Genomic DNA, 13,422 nt, shown 5'->3' on the forward strand with positions numbered 1-13,422 from the left:
TCAATATCCTTTTCCTTAGTGAATACCAAAGAAAAGAAATTGTTCAAAATCTCCCCCATCTCTTTCGGCTCCAAACATAGCTGTCCACTCTGATTCTCCAGGGGGCCAATTTTATCCTTCACTATCCTTTTGCTATTTATATAACTGTAGAAACCCTTCAGATTTATTTTCACCTTAGTTGCATGGGAGATGCAGATGCCCAGTTTATGAAGATTTTTGGTTAGTACTGAGGGGATAATAGTGTTGAATGCTGAGCTTTAATCGATAGACAACAGCCTGATGTATGTATTGCTGTTGTCCAGTTGCTCCAAAGCAGAGTGAAGAGCCAGTGAAATAGCATCCATTGTAGAGTTGTGGTAAATTACAGCAGGCCAAGATCCCTGCTCAGACAGGAGTTACAATAATTCTTGGCATGAGCAACAGGAATTTCCTTTGTCTGTTCCTCCCTCTGCAAGTTAAAACATGCTTTTTGTCTTGCCTTTCCTGTTCCGATGATGGGTCTTTAATATGAAGCATTGAGTATTTCTCCCTCACTTTGACCTGTAATTCTGAACGTATTGGCTTACACTATTTCACTAGTTTAAATATCTCCTTGTAGTTTTGTAGTGGAACTGAATGGAACTATTATTAATCCAAATCCATATTAACTTAAAAATTCTAAATACATGAAATATCTGTTCATAATCTTTTAGATGTTGATGCATTTTCTTTTTTCCCATAATTCCTGAAATGCAAATCATCTCATTTCATGCATTTGAACTATTTATTGGGACAATTGCACAAACCTTAAAGATATTATTTCAAACTTTGCCAACTTGGCATGAATAGAAAGCACAAAAATATTATTTCCCAGCGATTATTTTCTTGCATCATTTTTCCAGTATGCGTAATCTCTTTAAAGATTAGCTTTATTTATTGCATGTGTATTGAAACCTACACCAAAATGGGTCGCCTGCTACAAGTCAAATCGGCAAGGATTGTGCAGGGCACCCCACCCGGAAGTGTTGCCGAACTTCCGGCTCAAACATAGCATGCCCATAATTCCAACCGTACGCCTTTGAGATTTGGGAGGAAACCGGAGCACCTGGAGGAAAGCTGTGAGGTCATACAAACTCCTTACAGAGAGTGGCCGGAATTGAACCCCAATCTTACCGTTTTAATAGCATTTTGCTAACCTCTGCGCCACTAGGCTACCCTGTTACGGTACAGCGGTACAGTGCTCCCCTTATCCGTTACTGGTATGTATTTGCCTCGGTGGTGGGGGGGGGGGGTGTGGGAGGGAGTGCTTAAGAAGAGGCATTGTGTACTTATCTCATAATTAATTTAAACTTTGTTTGCAGGCCATTCTGAATGCAGGCCCAGGTTTACTGAGGTTCTGACAAATTACAACCCCCAGAGCTCCAAACCCATGGATGAAGACTGCCTGATTTGTTTCTCATACCCAGTGGACTCTGTTATATACAAATGTGGACACATGTGTCTGTGCTATGGCTGTGGGAAGAAGCTGCTCAGCAGGAAATTGGCATGCCCAGTCTGTAGAGAACCAATGTTGGAGATCATCAAGACATTCCCCAATTGATGCCTCAGGATTAGCTGATCACTCATCTGTTGGTTAGTTCAGTACGAGTGACCTTCATTTGAATATAAACATGTGGACCGCTGCAATATAAAACCATATCCTAGCGGGGAAATTTTCCAGCAGCTGGACACAAAATCCAGAAGAGGATAATGTAAATATTGACATGTGGTGAACTACAGATACCTGTCTGGACACGCTGACTGCTCCTGTGGCTCCTCCCGCAGACCCCTGTATAAAGGCGATTGGAGGCACTGCTCCTCCCTCAGCCTCCAGGATGTTGTGTGGTGGTCTCTTGCAGCTAATAAAAGCCTATCGTTCGCCTCCCTTCTCCGAGCGTTATTGATGGTGCATCAGGACATAAACAGCGCACTTTGTTATGGAGGTCCACTCTAACTGTGATACCTAGGATGTGTGTGAGTAGCTGCAGGAAGTTCTCGAGGGGGAGGGCGAAAGCCAGAGTTTGGGCATATGTTGGTACAAATAACATGGGTAGAAGAAGGGGTGGGATCCTGCAGAATGAGTACTGTGAGTTAGGTATGAAATTAAAATGCAGGACCTTGAGGGTAATGATCTCCTGGGGCCTTGTACTGGTAAAGCCAGAGGTGAAGAGCAGGTTAAGGGGGCAGGGACTCGGGTTCTGAGGTCATGGGGATCCTTTCCGGGGTAGAAGCGAATTAAGCAGGAGGGATGGATTGCATTTGAACTGATCTCCTTGCGGGGAAGTTTGATTTGAACACCAGGGAGGGTTTAAACTAGATGGGCAGGGGGTGGAGAAGGAGGGAGCAGAGTCAATGGGAAGACAGTGCAGCAAGCAAAGCATGCAAGGCTGGCAATCAGATCAGTGAGAACCATCGTTTTAAAATGAATCTATTTCAGTACATGTAGCTTAACAGGTGAGGGTGTGGATTGCCCGTGGGGACTGGGATATTGTGGCCATAACAGAAACATGGCGGGACTGGCAGCTGAATGCTTTAGGTCTGGCAGAGGAACATGACTGAGGGGGTGGTATTGTCTTTTTGACAAGGGAAGACATAACAGCAATGCCTAGAGAGGACATTCTTGGAAGATCATCTGATGAGGCCATTAGAAATAAGGAGCGGATGGTGGGAAAAACATTGTCAGCTGGAGAGAGTGCAGTAGATACATACGAGGAGGCTGCCTGGACAAGAGGGTCTGAGTTACACGGAGATGTTGGGCGTGATCCCAACGGAGATGCAGGAAAATGAGAGGTGACCTCACAGAACTTCGGGGGTATGGATAAGGTGGAAGGGCATAGGCTCCTCACCAGGGCCAGGGAGTCCAAAGCTAAAGGCCACTGATACAGAGGGGAGGAGATCGAGATCTGAGAGGTAACTTCTTTATACGTAGGGCAATGGCTACCTGCAATGGGCTACCAGAAGAAGTGATGGAGATAATGCCACTTAAAGGGCCATTTGAATATGTATATGAAGGAGTTGGGACTTGGAGGGCTGTGGGCTGAGCGCAGGTAACCGGGACTTCCAAGGAGAGTTTTGTGGTCAGTACAGATAAGTTGGGCTGAAGGGCCTGTTTCTATGCTGTGTTACTCTGACTCTGTCATCCTATGAATGTTGAAGTGCAGGAAAGCTGGGAGAAGGATAGATGGAGAGGGCAGGAGTGATGAGGAAAAGAATAACAGATGTGAAAAAAAGGGCAGTCTGTGTGAGAAAGGGAAGGGCTGCTAAAAGTAGTGAAATGTGATTTGTTTGGAGCAACAGGAAAGGAATTTGAATTTAGTAAGGACAGTCCCCATACAGTAAGGCTGCGGGAAAGCTAGAGCAAGCAGCCAACAATATTATTAAAGAAGAAACAATTGTGACCAGATAATGAAAGAGAAATTCATGATTTAGGGTCTGCTGAAGGAGAGGTAACAGGTGAAACAAGCAGGTCTGTAGACTTACAGCAACGCGTTCACCGGAAATTAATTGCACCCCATGTTGATGTGTGAATCCTAACATTTCTCAATCCTTCCTGGATCAGTATTGTCCAGAATTTCAAATAATATCTGTTCATTTTCAGTCGGCTCTCTGCCCTTGGGAGAATTATCTGCCTCCCTCCTCCTTCCATTAAACAGTTGCATAATGGTTAACTCTCTGTGGATCCAGTTTGGATTTCCCGGCTATTGTTTTCTAAGCAACAATAAAGGTTTTTAGGGAACCTGTCTGGAGTGGATCAGAGTATGTGTGGTAAATGGGATGTAAACTAGATCATCAGTAAAGTTGTCACTAACTGATGGGGCTGTGAATTTGAAACAATTTAATGCCTTAGCTTTAAATCACAAACCTGCCCTTGCATCTCTGAAACTCAGAGTCAGAAACTCAGTGGAGCCTGGAGATTGCAATTAAGGCTTTGTATGTATGTAAATATTTTTCCTGCCCCGAAACCCTTGAGGATCTCTGCACTCTCCAGCTTGCACACTCCCAGTTTTAATCACACTATCAAAGCTGTCACCATTGCTATTCCTCCCCTCAGCTCATTCCTCTTGTGTTCTGGTACATTGTAAACCCTCTCACTTGGCCAGACTATTAATCATCCTAATGTCTCCTACACCTGCATCAGGGTTTTGTTTTACAATGCAAACCCTTGCATAACCTGCATTTTATATCTTGTTTAACCGAATCTCCATCCAACCCCGGTTAAATATAGCACAACAACACAAACAGTCCCTTTGGCCCATCTAGTCTGTGCTGACTTATTATTCTACCTTGTTTCATCAGCCCACACCTGGGCCCCTCACATCCATGAACTCCTTTTAAATGTTGAAATTGAACCAACGTCCGCCACTTCCTCTGACAAGTCGCTCCACACTCTCGTCACCATCTGAATGAAGAAGTTCCCCTTCTTACTGGGGTTTGAGAAGTCCATGTTCATGTCATCAGGTTGGAGGCTAACCAGATGGAATATAAGGTGTTATTCTTCCAACCTGAGTGGGGCATTAATGTAGGGACCATGGTCTGCTGAGATCCTCCAGAATTTTGTGTATGCCATTCATGTACTCGTTACAGACAACCACAGTGAATTATGTAAACAAAGACTGCTTAATCAAACAATATTTTTATCACTGAAATATTAAATACAATACACAAAGGATATATATTTTGATACTACAATTACATAATTAAATTCCTAATTTTGGCTGTGCAGAGAAATACTCTCTGTGACATCGAAGTCTGTATTGTGGCTGTTGTTTGTCCAGTGGATATTCCCCAGCATGAGTGGGGAAGCCAATGAAATAGTTGATTCTCGTTGCTGTCCCTCTTCAGTTAAACTCCCATGCTTCCCTGTGGGTGCACATGTTACCAGATGTAATGACTAACCTTTAGTAATCTGAACTTTTTAACTCATTTTAATTCAGTCTTGGAATCTGCTGGGTTACTCAGTTGTGCTGTGGCGTGTAACAACTCCCCTATGTTAACATCTGTTGGAGAATGTCAATGTGTAGATATAGGGTGAGAAACTTCAGTCTTGGCTGAGTGTTTGGAGATCGTGGACCCATACATTACCATGGCTGATTGAACAGGACAGCGGAGGCCCACCCAGCTTCACATGAGACCCTGAACACTATAAATCAATTGCTGGCTTTCAGAGAAGTTGAAAAAAAATCTTAAGTATTTCCTTTATTGCTTTAGACCAAGTGGTTTGAGGCAGTTTAAAATTTGTTTCTGATCTATTCCCCCAATGGCTTATACTCTGTTACATACATAAAGTACATAAAGCATGTGGTAGGTAGTTAACACATCACTGAGGACCTCACGTGGTCTGTACACACCGGCTGTGTGGTGTAAAAGGCACAACAGGGCCTCTTTCACCTCAGATGTTTGAGGAAGTTTGGCATGGGCCCCCAAACCCTAAGAACTTTCTACAGGGGCACAATTGAGAGCATCCTGACTGGCGGCATCACTGCCTGGTATGGGAACTGTACCTCTCTTAATTGCAGGACTCTGCAGAGAGTGGTGTGGACCAGCCCAGTTCATCTGTAGTTGTGAACTTCCCATGGTTCAGGACATTTACAAGGACAGGTGTGTAAAAAGGGCCCGTAGGATCATTGGGGACCCAGGTCACCCCAACCACAATCTACTCCAGCTGCTACCATCCGGGAAACAGCACCACAGCATAAAAGCCAGGACCAACAGGCTCCAGGACAGCTTCTTCCACCAGGCCATCAGACTGATTAACTCACGCTGATTTGTCTGTACTCTATGTTACATTGACTGTTCTAATTGTTATAAATTATTAAAAATGACTATGATTGCACCTTGCACATTTATCCGGAGATGTAACGTTAAGATTTTTACTCCTCATGTATGTGAAGGATGTAAGAAATAAGGTCAGTTCAATTCAAAAAAGCTTTAAAATGGAACTACAGACTTCCTGATAGTCCACTGCCGGAGCTGCCTCCATAATAAGTTTTACTCTGATTTCAGTTCTCCATCAGTTACATCCATGGAGGTTATTTCAGAAATTTCCACTTCCATCTTCCATTCCGGAATACTATCTCCTATAGTGTGTGGACATACAGCCCCTCCCTAGTTTACAAACGCCTGACTTAGATATAGCTCGTGTATATAAACCAGCAGCTGGGAGACTGGTGGGACATATCCGTGGGCTGCTGCAGGGCTGCAGGCATCTTCAGCTGTGTAAGAACCCGCGAACAGTTCACAGGAATAGAACTCTGCAGCATCGCAGGAGGATCTGCACTATTTTCTGTGCATCTTTGTTTATGGACCTATTGTAATCCTATTGGACAGGAGAGTCAAGTGTTATGCCTGCTTTGTAACAACATGGACTGGATCAAAAGGATGTAGCAGGAACTTGAAGACTCAAAACACTTACAGGTTAAATGTTTGGTATTGCAAATAAACCATTACCTCTTTTAATGTATGTTCACTCTGCCTTAATTTGTTTGTGAAGGCATTAGAAACTGATTCTTAGAATACAGATGGTTTCTCTTCAGGACAGTTGGATGTGAACAATTCTTGCTCTCCGTGTTTTAAGTGAGTTTGCATTAACAATACTGATTTTCTGTGGTGTTTCCTGTGACCACTCACATGGCCACTCATTGGCCAAAGGCCTGCGTGATGAGTAGAGGGATCCTGGGATCCAAGTTCAAAGCTCCCTAAAAGTGGATACGCAGGCTGATAGGTGGTTAAGAAGGTGGAAGGTCCTGATGGAGTACCTGGTAAAGCTCTGAAAACCTGTGCCAAACAACTAACAGGAGTATTCAAGGACATTTTCCACCTCTCACTGCTATGGGCGGAAGTTCCCACTTGCTTCAAAAAGGCAACAAATATACCAGTGCCTAAGAAGAATAATGTGGGCTGCCTTAATGTGGACTATCACCTGGTAGCACTCACATCAACAGCGATGAAATGCTTTGAGAGGTTGGTCATGACTAAACTGAACTCCTGCCTCAGCAAGGACCTGGACCCATTGCAATTTGCCTATCACCACAGTAGGTCAACGGCAGATGCAATCTCAATGGCTCTTCACACGGCTTTAGACCAACACAAACACCTACTTCAGGATGCTGTTCATTGACTATAGCTCAGCATTTAACACCATCATTCCCATAATCCTGATTGAGAAGTTGCAGAACCTGGGCCTCTGTACCTCCCTCTGCAATTGAATCCTCGACTTCCTAACCTGAAGACCACAATCTGTACGGATTGGTGATAACATCTCCTCCTCACTGACGATCAACACTGGCGCACCTCAGGGGTGTGTGCTTAGCCCACTGCTCTACTCTCTATATACACATGACCGTGTGGCTAGGCATAGCTCAAATATCATCTATAAATTTGCTGACGATACAACTATTGTTGGTAGAATCTCAGGTGGTGACAAGAGGGCGTACAGGAGTGAGATATGCCAACTAGTGGAATGGTGCTGCAGCAACAACCTAGCACCCAACATCAGTAAGACGAAAGAGCTGATTGTAGACTTCAGGAAGGCTAAGATGAAGGAACACATATCAATCCTCTTAGAGGGATCAGAAGTGGAGAGAGTGAGTAGCTTCAAGTTCTTAGGTGTCAAGATCTCTGAGGATCTAACCTGGTCCCAACATATCGATGTAGTTATAAAGAAGGCAAGATAGTGGCTATACTTTATTAGGAGCTTGAAGAGATTTGGTATGTCAACAAATACACTCAAAAGCCTTTATAGTTGTACCATGGAGAGCATTCTGACAGGCTGTATCACTGTCTGGTATGGGGTGAGGGGGGCTACTTCACAGGACCAAAAGAAGCTGCAGAAGGTTGTAAATCTAGTCAGCTCCAATTGGGTACAGCCTACAAAGTACCCAGAACATCTTCAGGGAGTGGTGTCTCAGAAAGGCAGAGTCCATTATTAAGGACCTCCAGCACCCAGGGCATGTCCTTTTCTCATTCTTACCATCAGGTAGGAGATACAGAAGCCTGAAGACACACACTCAGTGATTCAGGAACAGCTTCTTCCCCTCTGCCATCCGATTCCTAAATGAACAGTGAATGATTGGACACTGCCTCACTTTCTTAATATACAGTATTTCTGTTTTTGCACTTTTTAAAATCTATTCAATATATGTTGTTTATGTTACTTGTTTATTTATCATTATTATTATTTTACTTATTATTTTTTTCTCTGCTGGATTATGTATTGCATTGAACTGCTGCTGCTAAGTTAACAAATTTCACGTCATACGCCTGATAATCAGATAATAAACCTGATTCTGATTCTGATTCCGATTTTGATTCTGCTTGCCTTTATTAGTCAAGGCATTGAGTTCAAAAGTCAGAAAGTTATGTTGCACCTTTATAAAACTCTTCTCAGGTTGAATTTGGAGTACAGTTCTTGTTGCCCCATTATAAGAAGGATGTTGAGGCTTTGGAAAGGGTACAGAAGATGTTTACCATGATGTTGCCTGGTTGAGATGGCATGTGTTGTAATGAGAGGTTGTTTTCTCTGGAGCAACAAAGGCTGAGGAGAGATCTGACAGAAGTCTATAAGATTATGAGAGACATAGACGATATCTTTTCCCAATGGCCTTCGATCAATACTGTGCCAGTGAACATCAATTCCTTGGGTGACATCTTCCAGATAGTCAATTATTTCACTTTTCTTTTCCTTTTATTTATTCTTTTTAACTTAGTTGTGTTTTGGAAACAGTTGGAGATGGTGACTTGCAGTTTGGAGTTCAATCAAGTGATCTAGTGCTCTGCTGTTCCCAGGAAAATTCCAGGAGAGGACTGCATGCACGAGTTGTCACAAGCAGGAGAGCAGAGACAGAACGTGGGGCCATGATCGACCCCATCTCTCGTTGATTGAAACGTCGAAGAAGACTGAAACGTTGAGGCGAATGCTGAGGAGGTCAGGTAAGCAGTCGCTCTTCACAGGACGGGCTGGAGTTCGGGAGGACATGTTGGGTCAGTGGTCGCTCTTTACAGGTCGTACTGGAGTTCGGGAGGACATGTTGGGTCAGCGGTCGCTCTTTACAGGTCGTACTGGAGTTCAGGAGGACATGTTGGGTCAGCGGACGCTCTTTACAGGTCGTACTGGAGTTCAGGAGGACATGTTGGGTCAGCGGTCGCTCTTTACAGGTCATACTGGAGTTCGGGAGGACATGTTGGGTCAGCGGTCGCTCTTTACAGGACGGGCTGGAGTTCGGGAGGACATGTTGGGTCAGCGGTCGCTCTTTACAGGTCGTACTGGAGTTCAGGAGGACATGTTGGGTCAGCGGTCGCTCTTTACAGGACGGGCTGGAGTTCAGGAGGACATGTTGGGTCAGCGGTCGCTCTTTACAGGTCGTACTGGAGTTCAGGAGGACATGTTGGGTCAGCGGTCGCTCTTTACAGGTCGTACTGGAGTTCGGGAGGACATGTTGGGTCAGCGGTCGCTCTTTACAGGTCGTACTGGAGTTCGGGAGGACATGCTGGGTCAGCGGTCGCTCTTTACAGGTCGTACTGGAGTTCGGGAGGACATGTTGGGTCAGCGGTCGCTCTTTACAGGTCGTACTGGAGTTCGGGAGGACATGTTGGGTCAGCGGTCGCTCTTTACAGGTCGTACTGGAGGCCGGGAGGCCTCGTCGAGGGCACATCAGGCTGGAGTTCGGGAGGACATGTTGGGTCAGCGGTCGCTCTTTACAGGTCGTACTGGAGTTCAGGAGGACATGTTGGGTCAGCGGTCGCTCTTTACAGGTCGTACTGGAGTTCGGGAGGACATGTTGGGTCAGCGGTCGCTCTTTACAGGTCGTACTGGAGTTCAGGAGGACATGTTGGGTCAGCGGTCGCTCTTTACAGGTCGTACTGGAGTTCGGGAGGACATGTTGGGTCAGCGGTCGCTCTTTACAGGTCGTACTGGAGGCCGGGAGGCCTCGTCGAGGGCACATCAGGCTGGAGTTCGGGAGGACATGTTGGGTCAGCGGTCGCTCTTTACAGGTCGTACTGGAGTTCAGGAGGACATGTTGGGTCAGCGGTCGCTCTTTACAGGTCGTACTGGAGTTCGGGAGGACATGTTGGGTCAGCGGTCGCTCTTTACAGGTCGTACTGGAGTTCGGGAGGACATGTTGGGTCAGCGGTCGCTCTTTACAGGTCGTACTGGAGTTCGGGAGGACATGTTGGGTCAGCGGTCGCTCTTTACAGGTCGTACTGGAGTTCAGGAGGACATGTTGGGTCAGCGGTCGCTCTTTACAGGTCGTACTGGAGGCCGGGAGGCCTCGTCGAGGGCACATCAGGCTGGAGTTCGGGAGGACATGTTGGGTCAGCGGTCGCTCTTTACAGGTCGTACTGGAGTTCAGGAGGACATGTTGGGTCAGCGGTCGCTCTTTACAGGTCGTACTGGAGTTCGGGAGGACATGTTGGGTCAGCGGTTGCTCTTTACAGGTCGTACTGGAGTTCAGGAGGACATGTTGGGTCAGCGGTCACTCTTTACAGGTCGTACTGGAGTTCGGGAGGACATGTTGGGTCAGCGGTTGCTCTTTACAGGTCATACTGGAGTTCGGGAGGACATGTTGGGTCAGCGGTCGCTCTTTACAGGTCGTACTGGAGTTCGGGAGGACATGTTGGGTCAGCGGTTGCTCTTTACAGGTCGTACTGGAGTTCAGGAGGACATGTTGGGTCAGCGGTCACTCTTTACAGGTCGTACTGGAGTTCGGGAGGACATGTTGGGTCAGCGGTCGCTCTTTACAGGACGGGCTGGAGTTCAGGAGGACATGTTGGGTCAGCGGTCGCTCTTTACAGGACGGGCTGGAATTCGGGAGGACATGTTGGGTCAGTGGTCGCTCTTTACAGGTCGTACTGGAGTTCGGGAGGACATGTTGGGTCAGCGGTCGCTCTTTACAGGTCGTACTGGAGTTCGGGAGGACATGTTGGGTCAGCGGTTGCTCTTTACAGGTCGTACTGGAGTTCAGGAGGACATGTTGGGTCAGCGGTCACTCTTTACAGGTCGTACTGGAGTTCGGGAGGACATGTTGGGTCAGCGGTTGCTCTTTACAGGTCATACTGGAGTTCGGGAGGACATGTTGGGTCAGCGGTCGCTCTTTACAGGTCGTGCTGGAGTTCGGGAGGACATGTTGGGTCAGCAGTCGCTCTTTACAGGTCGTACTGGAGTTCAGGAGGACATGTTGGGTCAGCGGTCGCTCTTTACAGGTCGTACTGGAGTTCAGGAGGACATGTTGGGTCAGTGGTCGCTCTTTACAGGTCGTACTGGAGTTCAGGAGGACATGTTGGGTCAGCGGTCGCTCTTTACAGGTCGTACTGGAGTTCGGGAGGACATGTTGGGTCAGCGGTCGCTCTTCACAGGTCGTACTGGAGTTCAGGAGGACATGTTGGGTCAGCGGTCGCTCTTTACAGGTCGTACTGGAGTTCGGGAGGACATGTTGGGTCAGCGGTCGCTCTTTACAGGACGGGCTGGAGTTCAGGAGGACATGTTGGGTCAGCGGTCGCTCTTTACAGGTCGTACTGGAGTTCGGGAGGACATGTTGGGTCAGCGGTCGCTCTTTACAGGTCGTACTGGAGTTCGGGAGGACATGTTGGGTCAGCGGTCGCTCTTCACAGGACGTACTGGAGTTCGGGAGGACATGTTGGGTCAGCGGTCGCTCTTCACAGGACGGGCTGGAAGGCCGTGTCAAGGCCACCTCAGATCAGAGTTCAGGAGGACATGTTGGGCCAAAGTTCGGGAGGCCATGGGTCAGCAGTTGCTCTTCATGGAAGGGCTGAGTTTGAGCTGTTTAAGAGAAATTTAGATAGGCACATGAATGTGAGGGAAATGGAAGGATATGGACATTGTGTAGAGGAACAATTTCATTTAAAGATATACAACATGTAAAACTTAACAGTCAAGCATACTATATGTGTAAAATCATCACTCCAGTGTCGTCTACCACCAGTGACTCTATCGTTGTCCTCGCGACTCACAGATCCATAGCAGAGTCCAGTGCTCTGTATCACATTTGGTTGCTGTAGTAAAAGACAGCACAGGCATATCTCTGTTGGTTTAGAAAACCCAAGAGTGTCAGTTGCCAAGAGAAAGGTCAGATTTCAACAGAGCACAGATCCAAGCTTCAGTCAAACAATGAAAGTGGCTTCAGGGGCGATTTCGAAATGCAGCAGAAAGGATGACTTCAGGGTTGGCAAATACACTCAGGCAATGGGAACTAGGTTTATACATTGAAAGCAGCTGACAGACTTTCAGGGAAAGGCTTTGATTAGCATTGACACAGACTGATATTGCCAGAGACTACTTGATAACAAGTCAAGACATCTATGCAAACAAGTTCAGCCAAGTACTAGTGAACTGAAAAGTTTTCCTGGTGAAGTTTCACAGACACTTGGGAAATTGAGTGCATATTGCAACATCAATGACAGTGACTAGCGACTTATAATTGAAGCAAAAATAGATCAATTTGAATGGGGAAGGACTAGCTGGGTAAGCCCAGGTTAGACAGAGGCGTGTTTTCAGACGTGAACCTTCAATGTTGTATCTTGACACAAAGGTATTGTGGACATCTCCACTGCTATATACTGTACAATATGTACACCGCTGTCGAACAGAATAAACATAGTTTATTAAAGCCCAAACACGAGGAAATCTGCAGATGCTGGAAATTCAAGCAACACCTGAAATGTCGACTGTACTCCCTATGGATGCTGCCTGGCCTGCTGAGTTTCACCAGCATTTTGTGTGTGTAGTCCCATCGGTTCTAAAGACACAAGTCTAGAATGAACCAGGTGGCTATAATGAAATGGTTGGTTAACCAGAGTAGGTGGGCCACACCATTTTGGTTTTGTGCACATCAGGACGCTGGACAGTTGTGTGGAGATGATGAAATTCACTAAATCTAGACATCTGGGCATGAACAATATGGATTACCTTCTTCACAAAACTTGTATAAGAAGTTACTGAATCAAACATGTCCCATATCAACAAATTTAACAACATGCACCAATAGTATCAAACCTGATTCTGATTTTGACTCTATATCCATAACCTGAGTAAATACAGATGCAAGACATCCATTTTAGATCTACCTCATCTCTTTTGGCTCCACACATAGATTATCGCCCTGATCTTCCAGAGGACTAATTTTGTCCCTTGCAGCTCTTTTGCTCTGAACATATCTGTAGAGACCCTTAGGATTCTCCTTCACCTTGTCTGCTAGAGCAACCTCAGGTCTTCTTTTAGCCCTCCTGACATCTTTCTTAAGTGTTCTCTTGCATTTCTTTTACTCCTCAAGTCAAGAGTTATTATCCTTGCCTTTAATTCTGAGAGGTGCATACAAGCTCTGTACTCTCAAATTTCACTTTTGAAGGCATCCCACTTGCTAAATGGAAACTTGCTGGAAGCAGTCTGGC

At 46.0% G+C, this 13,422-nt stretch overlaps 1 protein-coding gene across 2 annotated transcripts in view; it reads left to right on the forward strand.

The window, feature by feature from the left end:
• The window catches only part of LOC132405347 (E3 ubiquitin-protein ligase NEURL3-like), a 28,874-nt gene extending 19,910 nt beyond the window's left edge, over window positions 1-8,964 (forward strand). The window contains exons 5-6 of one of the 2 annotated variants that reach the window (XR_009515824.1): window positions 1,341-1,992; window positions 8,803-8,964. Coding sequence is in view for 1 of the 2 variants with exons in the window: in XM_059990082.1 (XP_059846065.1) it covers window positions 1,341-1,579 (239 nt within the window). In the remaining variant the exon portion in view is untranslated. Of the gene's footprint in view, window positions 1-1,340; window positions 2,308-8,802 lie in introns of those variants that run through there. The other variant, XM_059990082.1, reaches the window with a different exon arrangement.
• The last annotated feature ends 4,458 nt before the right edge of the window (window positions 8,965-13,422 follow it).

This window comes from Hypanus sabinus, chromosome 15, assembly GCF_030144855.1.
Source record: "Hypanus sabinus isolate sHypSab1 chromosome 15, sHypSab1.hap1, whole genome shotgun sequence".
Lineage (NCBI taxonomy): Eukaryota > Metazoa > Chordata > Chondrichthyes > Myliobatiformes > Dasyatidae > Hypanus > Hypanus sabinus.